The 14,804-nt window shown below is 38.1% G+C and overlaps 1 protein-coding gene across 17 annotated transcripts in view; it reads right to left on the reverse strand.

The window, feature by feature from the left end:
* neb (nebulin) overlaps window positions 1–14,113 on the reverse strand; it is a 64,515-nt gene extending 50,402 nt beyond the window's left edge. For 16 of the 17 annotated variants that reach the window (XM_061723143.1, XM_061723129.1, XM_061723139.1 and 13 more), the window contains exons 1-31: window positions 14,030–14,113; window positions 13,209–13,301; window positions 12,791–12,880; window positions 9,651–9,719; window positions 8,756–8,863; window positions 8,512–8,619; window positions 8,177–8,281; window positions 7,968–8,072; window positions 7,728–7,832; window positions 7,153–7,257; window positions 6,316–6,420; window positions 6,114–6,221; window positions 5,572–5,688; window positions 5,027–5,128; window positions 4,833–4,940; window positions 4,607–4,711; window positions 4,389–4,487; window positions 3,783–3,887; window positions 3,571–3,678; window positions 3,310–3,423; window positions 3,020–3,217; window positions 2,784–2,891; window positions 2,597–2,695; window positions 2,374–2,478; window positions 2,048–2,155; window positions 1,510–1,821; window positions 1,183–1,389; window positions 973–1,077; window positions 773–880; window positions 369–680; window positions 47–253 (exon numbers count right to left, since the gene is read on the reverse strand). In XM_061723143.1, coding sequence (XP_061579127.1) covers window positions 47–253; window positions 369–680; window positions 773–880; window positions 973–1,077; window positions 1,183–1,389; window positions 1,510–1,821; window positions 2,048–2,155; window positions 2,374–2,478; window positions 2,597–2,695; window positions 2,784–2,891; window positions 3,020–3,217; window positions 3,310–3,423; window positions 3,571–3,678; window positions 3,783–3,887; window positions 4,389–4,487; window positions 4,607–4,711; window positions 4,833–4,940; window positions 5,027–5,128; window positions 5,572–5,688; window positions 6,114–6,221; window positions 6,316–6,420; window positions 7,153–7,257; window positions 7,728–7,832; window positions 7,968–8,072; window positions 8,177–8,281; window positions 8,512–8,619; window positions 8,756–8,863; window positions 9,651–9,719; window positions 12,791–12,859 — 3,714 coding nt within the window. In that variant the 5' untranslated portion in view covers window positions 12,860–12,880; window positions 13,209–13,301; window positions 14,030–14,113. The remainder of the gene's footprint in view (window positions 1–46; window positions 254–368; window positions 681–772; window positions 881–972; window positions 1,078–1,182; window positions 1,390–1,509; window positions 1,822–2,047; window positions 2,156–2,373; window positions 2,479–2,596; window positions 2,696–2,783; window positions 2,892–3,019; window positions 3,218–3,309; window positions 3,424–3,570; window positions 3,679–3,782; window positions 3,888–4,388; window positions 4,488–4,606; window positions 4,712–4,832; window positions 4,941–5,026; window positions 5,129–5,571; window positions 5,689–6,113; window positions 6,222–6,315; window positions 6,421–7,152; window positions 7,258–7,727; window positions 7,833–7,967; window positions 8,073–8,176; window positions 8,282–8,511; window positions 8,620–8,755; window positions 8,864–9,650; window positions 9,720–12,790; window positions 12,881–13,208; window positions 13,302–14,029) is intronic. The other variant, XM_061723128.1, reaches the window with a different exon arrangement.
* Between the last annotated feature and the right edge of the window lie 691 nt (window positions 14,114–14,804).

The raw sequence follows: 14,804 nt of genomic DNA on the forward strand, positions 1-14,804 counted from the left end.
GCAAAGTTATATCTCATATTTCCTTGAAAGACAAGGACGTTCTTACGTGGTTTTGCTGCTTTGAGTTGGCCATAGCCAGAACCATGTTCATATCATCAGTCTTGCTCGTAAACTTAAAGGTACTGGGATGTTGGCGGTAGCCTTTCTCCTCCAATGCATGGCTGGCAGCTTTGGCATGTTCAATACCTATCGAGCCCATTGGAACCCATCCTGTACCTCTGCAGGAGTTGTTGTAATCTGACTTATATGCATTCTGTAGGCACAGAGACAAATAACAAAAGGACATATAGATGTATATGAGGTTACTGTTTTATATATTGTGCAAACGTTACTGCACAGTAACATGTTGCTGAAAGGTGAAAACATACATCGCTCTGAATCTCCATCATGTGGCGACACAGATGCAGGTGCATGTTATCAGGAAGGAGGGCGAAGCTGTGAGGAATCTTCTTGTATCCAGTCATGGTCTGAACGGCAGAGGCGTGCTTGGCCTGGGCCACACTCATCATGTCCACTGGGGTGTGATACTTCAGCTTGGCCTTGTGGTAATCCTTCTTGTAGTTCTTGTCACTCTGCAGCTTAGCCAGCTCCATGTAATGAACCAGCAGAGGGTCGTCCTGGATGCTGCGGAAGCCAACATGGTGGCCTTTGGCCTTGTTATAGGCCAGCTTGTACTTGTACTGTGATAATAAATAAATACTTGTTTATTATATATGACTGGCTGCAGGCAATACATTTATTTCTGTGGCATAGGAATGTATTACCAACTTACATCACTGGCATGATTGGTATTGGATCTGGCTGCCAGAATGGAAATGGCATCTTCCTTCATGTGATGTCCTTTGAGCAGATCTTGACGATGTGAGTGCGTGTAGAAATTCTAGATGAGAGGAATCAGTTATTTTTCAATAAATAGTCACATTTTAAAATGTGTTTATGTCATATCTACATTAAAAAAAGGCTGCAACTGACCTTACTGACGTTCACAGCATTGTATCTGGCTTGCAACAGTTCAGGCGTATCATGTGGGAGATTGTAAGTGTGCATAAATTTCTCTCCACTGGCTTTATATTCTTTCTGTGTAAAGGGGAAGAGACAGAGTTATGTTGATTCAAAAAACAAATTCAAGGACTAAAATGAAATGAACACATTGAGCAGTTTTTTTCTCTTTCCCCTACTCACCATATTCATGATCTTGGCATTAGCTTTGGCCAGTTCCATGTTCATGGAGTCGGTGACACTAGTGAATTTGACCGTGGAAGGGTGCTGCCGATAATTTTTCTCATCAAGCGCTGCTGCTGCAGTCTTGGCCTTTTCCACAGCAAGTGAACCAATGGGAACCCAGCCACTTCCCTTGACTGAGAGCTCATAATCCATCTTATAATGGTACTGGGGGGAAAAATAGGCACCAAAAACATAACATTTAACCAATTATCACCATTTGGACAAACAATTAAGTTTTTAACGTCATGTTCCATATGATTATAAAAAAGGACAATTTAAACTTACATCACTGGCATTGAAGTTCATAGCGCGAGCAAGTTTAAGACTCATACAGTCAGGCATAAGACTGTAATTATGGTGATGCTGTTTATAGCCAGCAAAGGTCTGAACGGCAGAGGCGTGCTTGGCCTGGGCCACACTCAGCATGTCCACTGGGGTGTGATACTTCAGCTTGGACTTGTGGTAATCCTTCTTGTAGTTCTTGTCACTCTGCAGCCTAGCCAGCTGCATGTAGTGAACCAGCAGAGGGTCGTCCTGGATGCTGCGGAAGCCAACATGCTGGCCTTTGGCCTTGTTATAGGCCTGCTTGTACTTGTACTGTGATGATAAATAAATACTTGTTTATTATATATGACTGGTTTCAGGTAATTAATTTCCTTTGGCCTTCTGATAGGCCTTTTTGTATTGGAACAAAATCTTGTAAAAGATTGTATTAGATTACTAAGATTTAACATTTTAACAGTTTTGACAATTATGCAATACAGCACAAATTACAGTATATTTGGTACATGTGCATATCTCATCACTTTTTTAGAGGACTTACATCACTGGCATGATGTGTAGCTGCCTTGGCAGCGATAATGGAGATTGCATCAGGCTTCAAGTCATAACCTTTTGCAATTATCTCCTGCCAGCCATGCTTGTAGTAGTTCTGAAATTAAGATGAGAGATAAAACAACAACAGAACATGAACATTAATAAGGAGGTTGCTCTATTATATAGCTATACAGAAACTATGTTTCATCTAGAGTATGATTCTCCAAACTATGACGTGGTATTGCTTCAAAAGTAGGCTAAAGGAAAACATTTGATTTACACAGTGGAATTAAAACGAAATAATCTCTCAGCAACTTCATTGGGATACATTACGTTGCTGATATGGTAGGCGTTGCACTTGGCTTGTTGAAACTCTGGCACATCAGGAGGCAGGGAGTACTTCTGATGGACTTCCTGAAGACCCCTCTTGTAGAAAATCTGTAAAGAAAAAAAAGGTCTCAGGATAAGGCATCCCCTCATAGTTTGTCACGAAGCCAAGAATGCCATCTCAGAAAAAGTGCATCATGGCTGCAAGTGAGAATGACGGTGAACTCACATCACTCCTTTGAAGCTGGTTTACTTTGGACTGCATCATGACGGGGTGATCATCAATAGATGTGAAGGGGATTGTATCTGGGTGCTGTCTGTATTTTTTCTGTGGGGGAACAAAACATTTCTGTTATATGACTTTTTTTTAACGTAGAGTGTAGAGGAAGACTTACACAATGCAGTTGAACACATACCTCATTAAGAATCTCACCAGCCTTTTTACATTTTTCAATTTCCATGGAGCCAAAGGGGACCCATGGTGAACCCTTAACCATGTTGTGGTAGTCAGATCTGTAGTCATTCTTTGATGAAGAAAAACACACACACAAAATAAATATGAGTACAAAATCAGTATAACTAAGAATAAACATAAAAAAAATATTTAATTAATAAATAAAAAAAAAAAAGGTTGTAAAAGATTTCTACTCACGTCACTTTGGATGATGTTAGCTCTCTTGGCCAGATCCAGCAGCACGCTGTCGTGCGGCAGGAAGTAGTTGGGGTTAATCCTCCTATACCCAGCCATGCTGGCGATTGCCTGAGATTTCTTGGCTGAAGTGAATGCTATCATATCCAGAGGTGAATGATACTTGGTCTTTATTTTTTCATAGTCCTTCTTATATTCACGCTGTGGAGATATTGATAAAATATTGCTCAAGCATAATCTTTGTTCTCAGCTCCATTAGGAATTAAGTAACTGATTTTGATTTAATAACTCACCTCACTCTGGATTTTGGCTACATGAACTGAGTGCAAGATCTTGGGATCATCATGAATACTGAGGGCTCCAACCATCTGACCCTTGTTCTTCTCATACTCTTTTTTATATCTAACCTGTGGAGGTAAAAAAAAAAAAAAAAAAAAAAAAAAAAAAAAAAAAAAGCTTGGTCTAGATTAAATATGAAATCTAAATCACTGAATTTACAAACAAAAAACATGCAGGAAATGCTGAATACAAGAAAGCGTGGATGTCATACTTACATCGCTGGCAATGTTTGTGTGAGCACGAGCAGCAAGGATTGCTATGGCATCGCCCTTGACCTCAAACTTCTTGGCTTTAGATCTTTCCCAGTCATACTTATAACAATTCTGCAAGCAAAAACAAGTGCCATTCATTAAATTGAAGCATAATGCCTGATTAAAACTAAGGGCATTTACATTTTCAAGACTGGCTGAAATTAGGATTTACTTACATCGCTCAGATTAAAAGCATTGACTTTGGACTGGACGAAGAAGGGATAGTCCGGCGGCAGGTTACACTTGAACTTTGTTTCTTCATACTTTGCCTTATAGTTTAACTGAAAGAAGAACAAAACGTGTTGTTTCATTTCCTGCCATTGGAGGGCAGTAGTGCACAGGCTGGAGACTGATCCTTTTCCTGTCTTCTCAGCTCCTCTCTGATCACAGGGTTTATTTTGGGCTGAATGGTTGTTTCTATTTATACTACAGAGAAATGGCTCTCCAGTTTCCATGGAGCCCATAGCAGTCAGCTGAGATACATGCATGAACAGACACATTTAACTTAGATCTGCATTACTCAGAGAATATGATCCCGGCATTACCTGATGACTGCACAATTTACAGTCGCAAAACGGAAAAAGTAAAATGAATTACATTTTTAATGACAACAAGCTTACATGAATGCTTATCAAGGTGAACGAAAATATTGTAAATTATTGGTAGTTATTTTTATGGGTGACAGTTGTGTCTTTTGAGAGTTATTCACATACGTGCACAGATTTAAATTGTACTGCATTTTAATGCTTACCAAGGCAAATTAATCTACAGATGATACATACGTCACTTAGCTGTTTGGCGTTGATCTCAGCTTGAACCATGACCGGCGAATCCACAACTTGTGTAAATTTGACCGTGCCTGGATGTTGCCGGTAAACTTTCTGCAAACCATGAAAACAATTTAATAAAAACGGTGCTAAACATATATGTGTATACAATAAGTATTAATGAGAGTATGTTTTATCACAGTAAAAGTGCTTTATTGTTCAAGATTACTCACGTCTTTACACTGTTCAAGCTTCTTCGATACTTCATATTCAGGAGTCATTGTTTGGGGGAAAAAGCATCTAGTTTTAAGGTCTTCATAATCTGATTTGTATAATTGCTGTGGAAAAAATATAGAAATTGTGAGTGTCATATTGAGAAGGAAATGATCAACTATTTCTTTACTAAATCAGTTTTGTAAAATGGAAATGAAATGTGCCGTAAAATGTGCAACAATTTACCTCATTCTTCATTTCCTCGACTTTCTGGCAGTGAAGCATGTAGAGGTCTTCATAGCTACCGATGTAGTGGCCCTTCACCTGATTGTCATACTTCTCTTTGTAATGCGCCTAAAATACACAAATATTTAAATGTGTGTACCATAAGCAAAAAACCATCATAGTTATTTGAGAAAATGTTCATTATGTGTTCTTACGTCAGTGAAATGTTTAAGTACTGAATCCATTTGAAACTTTGGTGTGTCACAGTAGTTGATGCTTGAACCCCTGGATTTCTCATAATTTGACTTATACACTTTCTGCAAAAGAAAAAATGAAATGAAATGACCCATTAATTACATGAGATAGTCAAACAAGTACATGAGATGTTCCACCTTAATAAACAAAATATATTTCTGGTAATATCTAACTTGGTGCCAGGGAGAGGCAACTACAAGTTACTTATATCTGGTTGATTTAGCATCACTAATAGGATAAACCACTTTGAGGGATAACTTATATTATGACCATAAGCAACAAAACAATTTACACAGATGTTTCCACCTTTAGTTGGATATTTATTGAGAGAAACTGTCACACTAATGAAAAATCTCCACATGAGAAACACACATGGGGACTTTTCATGCTAAGTGAATTTGATATAGGAATAATATTTGTCTTCATATGTAGGATGCTTATTGTCATAGAGATGCATGAAAAGGAAAATAAAGAAAGAACATTGGAAGACTCATCAAACACCCACGTCACTGAGGATGGTGCCGGCGTATCGGAGCTGTCTCAGGAGGGGATTCTCTGTGGCAGGGAGGGTGTTGTAGTCACACGTAGCTTTATTCTTCTCGTAATCCTTCTTGTATTGGACCTGAACACAGAAGAAGATCAATATGATTTAGCACAAAAAAAGAAAGGTTTATGAAGTTTGTTTATATAGCTCAGAAGGATGGCACAGTCAGTTGGTGAAAAAAACATACTATTGTGTGGGTGGCAAAAAAGTCTCATTCATCCATTATTCATGACAGTGAGGTCCTGCGTCAGAGGGGACTTAGCCTTTTGACTTAAGTGCTGATCTCAGATATGGGTCAATGTTCTTTTGTATCTTCTGCATGGGTTGGGACCCATGCAGAAGATACAAAAGAATATATATATATATATATATATATATATATATATATATATATATATATATATATATATATATATATATATATATATATATATATATATATATATATATATATATAAACCCTGTAATACCCCTGTAATACCTTTGTGTGTTTGCGTGCTTACCTCACTAGCAGCAATACGAGCCTTCTTGTTTGCACCGTAAACAGGCGTGTCAGTTTGCATGAAATAAATTTGGTCTTTTGTATCTTCATGATGTTGAGTGTATTTTTTCTGAAACGAATAAAATAGACAGCAATTAGAAACAGAATGATGTCAAACTAATATGATTCTGAAAATCGTGTCATTAGCAGCAGAAAGCTCTTACATCGCTGAGGTTGTCCATGGCCATCCTACCAATGGCGACGTCAAAATAGGGCGTTTCACACCACTGACCCTTTACATTTTTATTGTAATCTTCTTTATATTTAAGCTGTGGGGTGACAGAAAAATCAGGGTTAGAAGACAGTTTTGCCTTTTTTTTTATAATGAATGGATAAATAATATCCTAGTAATATCTGTAGAAAGACCTCTAGAACTCCTCTGAACCTTTTGTTAGCCTGTCCCTTTCACATCGGAGTGGCCACTGATGTCAGAGAGCAGGTGGCCAGTTATTCTTGGCAGTGGCTCAGGGTTAGTGTCTAAGAGCTCTGTTTCCACAAAGGCACTAAACACCTCTTAGCATTCAGGGGGCACTTTTGGTATTTTTGTGGCTGCAAATGCATCATTGCTGCATGTCTGCTTCAGAAACTCTTGAAATAACAAAGAATCCATCATCAATATTATCTCTATAGTGTTATGGGCTTGTTAGGGTGGGCATTAGGTGTCCGTTATCAGACAAATCAAAACTCTGAATTTACAGTTGTCAAAATGACTGCTGGTTTGAATTTGGAAACTAAAGTTTAATCTACTTTCCCCTCAAAGGACAACTTCTTTCACTTAAGACATCTTATCATAAATTGGCACAGGAGCATTAAAATGCTTGCCCTGACCTCAGACCATGAAGATATTCATGGTATTCATGCAGTATTTTTAAAAATGAGTAAAGACACTAAAAGCACATGATAAGGCTAAAAGCAAAATTAAGAAAATGGTTAAATTCACCAATGACATCGCTGGATAGTTTTAGATTTATGCAATGTGTTTTCAAGACTGGTGGACTTACATCACTACGTTGATTGGCAACTTTCCTGGCCAATTCCATCTCAGGAGTATCAGGCAAGGACGTGTACTTGGCTTTGCGCTCATCATGGCCCTTCTTATAAATAACCTGCGGCGAGAGACGTGGAAGAGTTGAAATTCATTGAAGTGAATATTCTTTAAAATCTATAACTGACCTAAAAATACAGTCTAACAAATGACAGTTCTTACTACCTATAAATTCCTATTGATTACCCATTTGCTTCAAAATAAAAAAGTAGAACAGTGGAAACATTTCCTTGTGTAAGTGGCTGATGTGGAACAGAACATGAACTCAGAAGTTGCTAAGTGGAAACTTTTGACTTCCAATGCTAAACAATGCAGTATCAGTGTTTCTACACACTGATTCCCATTGCTGACTTTTGTGACATCTTGCAATGAGATTACTATAGTATAAAATCTGAAAAAAAAACAAAGCAACTCCTAAAATTGATATGATCCTTGAGATGTACGATCTTCCCAATCCAGACTCATCAACATTCAAAAGATGATGGTTGTGAGTCCATAGCATGTTTTGTCATTGAATGCAACTGAACCTACATCACTGAGGACCTCCTGAGCCTTGGCCACCCTGCGCAGCTCAGGGCTGTCGCTGTACGGGTAGTACATGGTCTTGTCTTCGTCCCAAGCTTCTGTGTAAAGTTTCTAAACAAAACATAAAGCCTTATTTCATTACAACAAAAAAACAATTACAGTAATACTCATCTTTGACAATAAACTAAAACTATTTAGTACTTTTTGGACATAAAATGCAGTGCTTGCATGTAATATTGGACCTACTTTGCTGTAATTAGCAGCGTTCTTCACGGCCAGAACCAGCTCAGGAGCATCAGGAGGCAACAGGTACTTGTCTTTAGTCTCATCCCACTTTTGCCTATACAGGACCTACAAGTAAACGCATTCATGGTAATTCAGTTTTAAGATTTAACCTTCTAATTATCAATTTGAAAATGTGTATATATAGAGAGATTTTTGTTGTGGTGAGTTACCTTGCTGATCAGATCAGAGACATGCTTGACGTGGGCGATCTCTCTGGCCTCACCACCATACATGCTGGTTGTCCGAACCTTGTTTCCCTCCATGCGGTATTTAACCTGATGGTAAAATGTGTAAAGTCACATTGCTCCTGACTACAGTAGGACGCAATAAAGTTTAAACATTTGAGCTTACACTTCATACATATTCATTTACAATTAAATTGTTCATAATCATTCCTGCTCATTAAAGGTTACTAAGGAGATTCATCAACCTTCCACTTTAATAATCCCAAAACTGGCATACTGAAAGTGTTTGATGAAAGCAAGAGCACAGTCCTCAGCAGTACCTCGCTCAGCTGCTCCTGGGCCTTCCTGATGCGAATCATTTCAGGCGTTTCAGTGCTGATGGCAGGAGGTGTCCCCTTGGACATGTCATAAGCGTGGCGGTACTTATTCTGTCAAGAACAAACAGTATTTCATTTTAGTTGCATGAAATAGACACAAGGGACCCAAACAACAACCAAACATATCAATTTGGTTGTTTTTTTTCTTCCTTCAAATAACTACCCAAAGTTCCCATCAGTTTCTTACATGGCTGAACTGCTCCAGCATCTTCTGGCTGTGGGCCAGGTATGGAGTCATGAACTTGGAAGTATCAACCTTCGCCCTCTTCCTGACTTTTCTGGTGGGCAAGCCAGACTGGAAATGGGAAAAAGTGGGTAGACTTCATTATCAAACTAATATATTATCAAACTTTTATTGGTTACAGGAAGCATTGTCATAAATATATAAACCCACAAATGGAACAAAAAAGCAACTATCTACAGCAGCTATATTGTTGACTGAATAAAGAGCCCACCTTGTCAAGGTAAATCGAGTTTCTTACCAAACAGGTCACAGAACAACCACTTCTCTGTGAGTCGCCAATGCTGATTACTCACGTTGAACAAGTTGATCAGTTTAAGTCGAAATGTATTCAGCATTAATTTACTCTAAATGGACGTCAGTGTGTCAGAATAATGGAATTATTGTGTGCGAAGATCATACAAGATGAAGGGTGTATGGAGGAGAGATAAATCCAAAGCAAGCAAAAGGAAGGATTGAGTACACCTTCTAGTGACGGAGAGTATCCATGAGGGAATTCTGCCTCATTCAATGCCAAGCTCAGCAACACATAACCACATTTAACAGAATATGTCTGTCTGATGAATTTCTGACGAAGCGACAGAGAAGCAAATGTCTAAAAGCAACAAACTGTTTAAAAAGTGTTCATTTCATGTTGGACATCTTATTAAATCTTGTGTTTGTGGTGAGATTAATCTTACAGCTAATGACATTGCTAGCTTTTAACGACTGGACAAATAAAAAAACAATGCATCTTCTGAAGTTAGACAGCTAATTGACCATTCAAGCATGCAGACAAGACAAGACAAGGACATCCTGTTTCCCCGCTTCAACTGCTGTACCTTGGGAGGAGGTACTTTACCTGAGATTGCTGTGCAGTGCTGTGCACAGTGCCAGTCGTCGTTGTTGTTGTTGTAACCTCCTCAACATACTACAAATACAGGACACACTCTGGGGTTTCAAAACTTTCAAAACAAGTTATGGGAGAAACAGCACAGTATTTTTTAGATTGAGGGTGATTTTTCTTCAGCTCTGGTACCTAGTTTGACTACCACTGACCCTTATTGTACAAAAAAGGCCTCTAAGTTGCATCACAACAGCCTTTTACACCCAGTGATAAACTAGTTACTCTTTGATAAAATGGTGAAATAAAGGTGAAATCCCCAGACATAAATACATTGTGATGTAGTTGTAACAGCAGTCACATTAAGCTTGTATTATGCAGAGGATACAGAAGTATTAATATCATCAGTGCTATGTGAGCCAGGCTGCTCTGAATCTTTGATCCCTGGACTAAATTTATAAACGCCAGATGACAATGATTCTATTCTTATTTGCCATTTAGGACGGGCTAGAGTAGTGCACAGAATGTTTAGACAGTTTAATAATCCCCATTTCTGTTCACCTGCAGCGCTCGTGGCTTTACAAAACTTTCAAAAAGCTTTTAAAAAAACAAATAAATGTTGTCCCATTTATAAAGTTCTGGTTCTGGTTTTAGCCTGCTATATATATCAAAGAAAAAAAAGTGTGGGTGTGACCGGAATGGGTGTAGCATCAGTGTAGCTTCATTTATGGGATTTGGGGTCGCTGCAGGAAACTTTTAAAATGTCAGTGTAATCGTTTCATTATTGCCATGCCATGATTGGCATTTTCACTATGAATTACGTTTTTGATTAGGGGGGAGTGAAAAAACGAAGTTATATACAACTCTGATGTGAAGTTTGTCAAATATGTTTCTGCCCTGTTGGTGGACACAAACCTTCTAATTCCTCCCACCTATATTCATCAATAATCTCTTTTTAACTTTGAAAGTTACAGGATTAGTAGCCATTAAGCAAATAACTTTAGGAATGTTTATTTTAGGTGGAAATTAAAATAAAAAGTTTCAATTTAAAATGTTAAGAATGAACTTGGAATTTTTTTTTTTTTTTTCTAATTTAGCTTTCATTTTTCAGGGAAAAAATGTATTTGTCCTAAACAGAAATCTACTTTATGAAACTATCTTAAAGGAAAAACAACCAACATACTCCACTGTGTTGGAATATACTCTAGAGATATATAATTGGAACTTGATTAAAATAAAAAGAATGCATTCTTTTTACCATATTCTCTGTTATTTGGATTAACAACACTACATTTCTAAGGACCACTGGTATTTTAGTATATGACAACTATGTATGTAATATTACATAGCACTTTTAATATAAAGGCTTTCTTGAAAACACTTTTTTTTATGATGTAAAACAATGAAAAGGGACTCACACATGACCTAAGGGACTCAAAAGCTAAGCTATCCTTGAGCATGCCAACCAGAGCTGAGAGAAAGATCATCTCAATCATTTTGATCAACATTTGTAAGAGGCTTTATTATTCAAAACTATCAGACAGGAGAGAACCATAAGTGTAGATGAACCCTGAACCAGTGTATCCTCACAACCCTTTAATAACAGCAGATCTTTAGCACGGTAAAGAGAACATGCTCAAGGGTACTGGAGTATGATTTACAGCACAGGCGTTAGTCTCATTTTCAGTCTGTCTCTCTCTCTTTCCCTCCCTCTCTCTCTCCTTTTACCCCTCCATCCTCTACATCGCTCTGTGCGCTGTAGAAGTCCATTTCTAAATATGTCTGAATGCCAGCTAGAGAACTCTACACTCCACCCCTCACTGACTTAAAACATTAGGTTACTTTTAATTTAAAGGCAAGAAATATTGAAAATCACAGTGACTTTGGATCAGTATTTAAAAAAACCATCAAAGTAACTACAATGATTTAGAAAATAAATCATGAAACGATCCCTTTAGAAATGATACTGTCCTTGACTGTCGCCTGAACAGAACTATGTTTCTCCCCATTCTGTAGAATAAATAAAAAAGCCATCTTACTTTTTGCTGAAAACAATGCAACTTTTCTCCACAGTATTGATGAAAGTACTAGTGAAATCAGAGTGTATTGATTTTGTTTTTATTTACCAGTTCCACCTCCCAAAGATTGGCATCTTTTGAGCAAAAGATGGCAAATCTGTAACCGTTGGTATGTTATATGGGAGTTAAATGATAAAAATATAGATGACTAGGTATGATTAGATAATATTCTGACAGCCACAAACAATCATCCAGACTCCCCTATAAGATATCAGCAATATTAATTGAAAATACAAGACTAATTTTAATCCTATTTCACCAGGAAATGCAGGATTAAATATTAGCCTTCTGCTTTCACTCTTCCATCGGACACTGCCATGGAGACCTCAAACAAAACAGCATTTGATATGCAAATAAACTTGAAATGAAGCATCAAATATCTTGTTGGAGATATGAGGTTCAACCACATACACTGGAGAAATATATGACCGCTGACTCATGGATGGAGAATTTGAACAGGCCTTCTGAAGGAAAATTCAAAATAGTAACTTCCACAAAATGGCAGAGCCCCAAATTGCATGCAACCTAATTTTAACCCATCTTAACTACTTAGGAAGTACACCATCATGATTTAGTTATTAGTAGATCACTGCAATATGTCCTCATTGAGAATTTCAAATGAATATTCTTTAGCTGTATGCAGACGGTTGTGAAAGAAAGATTGGATTTGAGTAGTTGTGCAATGATTATATCGTTAGAGTAGATCTCTGCCGCAAGACTGAGGCAAAGACATGCACGCTTATAAAAGAAGACCTGTACAGCATAACTTGATTTATAGATGAAAGTCAAGTTCAATACTGGACTGAAAACCCTTTAGAGAGCGTCCATTTGAAAAAGGATATCCAGCAGGCAGAGGACCTATTCCATGAACTGCTGACAGGAAGGGGTATCAACTCTATTCATAGGGCGGCCACTGGGACTGTGGTGAAAAACTTCTTCTGGTTTGAGTATCTCTTCTTAAGTAAGAAGCATTAATGTAAACATAATTTAACAGAACTTTGACATGAAAATAACAGAAGTCGAAAAAAAAAAAGCATTCTTGCATGATCAATTTATGTTGAATGAATGATGTCCACTTACCTCCTCCACAATCTCCTCCTCCTCCTCCTCCTCCTCAAATTCTTCATACTCCTCCTCAACTTGAGCCATTGCGGCGAAGTTTTAAACGTTCTACACAAAACAGATGATTACATTTTCATGGATTCATAAATGTGGCTCCAGATAAGCTTTGTTTAGCTTCAGACATTGAAAAGCATATCTAACAGGGATGCAAACAGTAGATTTTTGTTAGCCTTATTGGAAAACACAGTTTCAAACAGCTTATAATGGGGACTGAAATATAACATCAAAGGAAAATTGCATCAGTTATTTAAGGATACTTCCAACTATTTCCTGTTGAACCCAATTTATTAAAAAAAAACAAAAAAAAAAAAAACAAATGCATGCCAGTAAAATGGATCACCAACATATTGATTTTCATTCAATGTGCTTGCCATACCAGCAAAAAGATTCCCACAGTATCCCCTGACTGTAAGGGAGCTTCACTTGCCAGCCACTAGGTTCTCAATCTGATTCCAACTTTGCTCCAGTCCTACACAAAACAATGACATGTGTGAAATGCCTCACAAAAGTAAGAGTTAAATGTTTACACAGTAAGAAAGGTAGATTTAAAAGCAAGGTGTATTATGATGGGCCTCTGGCCTTGAACCTGTGACCAGGCAGAGCCCCTCCCCCATGCAAGCCACAACACAGTTGAGCCGGCTGTGCCTCCTGGCTGAAGGTTGGCGACAGCTGTCCCTCACTGCTGCAGCTATTTCACATGTAAGCCAATGCCCCGGCCTGATTGGCTGACTGTGTTTAGCAAATGGAAATGCAATGCCTTCTGAGGCTGCAGGTTAAATATAGGATGACATACTAACTACCTTTTTTAGCACTTGATTGCCCTATCTTTAATTAAAATAAAATGTTACTTGTAAACAGCAAGAAATCCGTTAGAAAAAATTAAAAAGAAAAGTTGATGTAAGATGGCAAAACAGACACATGTTGAGATTCTGGAAAGAAGTCAAAGTGTCAGGACTGTTGCAGAAATGTCAGATACATCCAAAGCCAGGCGTTGTCAGATCTCGCTGGAGTCTTGAATCTCTGTATTGACTCGTTATTCCTTCAAAATGTAACAAAGCGTTCAAGCTCCTTATTCCTCTGACAGTTCCTCCTGCATCCAGCTGAGGATGGAGATAACGGATGTCCAAGCAGATGGAAAGCCATGCAGGGCGTAGAAAACAAATGTATTTGTAGTTTTTTATCCATTTCTCTGCTTACCAGTTATGTTTAAGTTTAACGGTCTCCCAAGCCACCAAAGCCTCCCCAGCCTCCCTCCAGAGAATCGCTGGGCAACAGCACTCAGCTGCATTTTCTACCCAGGTTATCATGTGGCTGACGCAGCCAATCAGAGGCAAGCACTCTCAGGTTTCAACATCTAAATATACCTAAGTGATCATTTCAGAAAGAAGCACCTGTTGAGGCTAATGCATCAGCGGTACAGTTATGAGGAAGACAGCAGCGCATGAGTGGCCAGGTCCAAGGAACACAACAGTAAACCCTAATGACAACAGTACCACCCACCATGAATGACTCTGTGGTGGTGCTGATTTGGACTAGGGAAGTGTTTTTTTTGTTTGTTTTTTAATAGATTTGACATCTGTCTTAGCTAAAACTTGAGTGTATGAATCTGTGACAAGAAGCTTCTAGCTTCAAGCCCAGTATGACAGTGAGATGAGTAAGGTTGTACGTCTGCTGACCCCAGAGCTGGGTACATCCTGGCCAGAAGGCTTTTGAAGCATGACTATAAATGAGTATAGATATGAGCCCAAATTGATAGATTTTCCCCAAAATGTCCTAAAGTGACCGTAAATAAGTAAAAGAAACTAAAAAAGTATGTTAAATGAGAAACACTTCTAAGAATAAACCTAAAGTCTGTTTAAGAAATTGATGTTTAATGTACTGACTTTACTTCACCTGTAAGAGATTGATATGCTGTCTTTGGATTCAAGCTCAAGGGTGAAGACTTTTTTATGTTCTCAAATTAATAATGTTT

The sequence above is a fragment of the Cololabis saira genome, chromosome 6, assembly GCF_033807715.1.
Source record: "Cololabis saira isolate AMF1-May2022 chromosome 6, fColSai1.1, whole genome shotgun sequence".
NCBI classification, from domain to species: domain Eukaryota; kingdom Metazoa; phylum Chordata; class Actinopteri; order Beloniformes; family Belonidae; genus Cololabis; species Cololabis saira.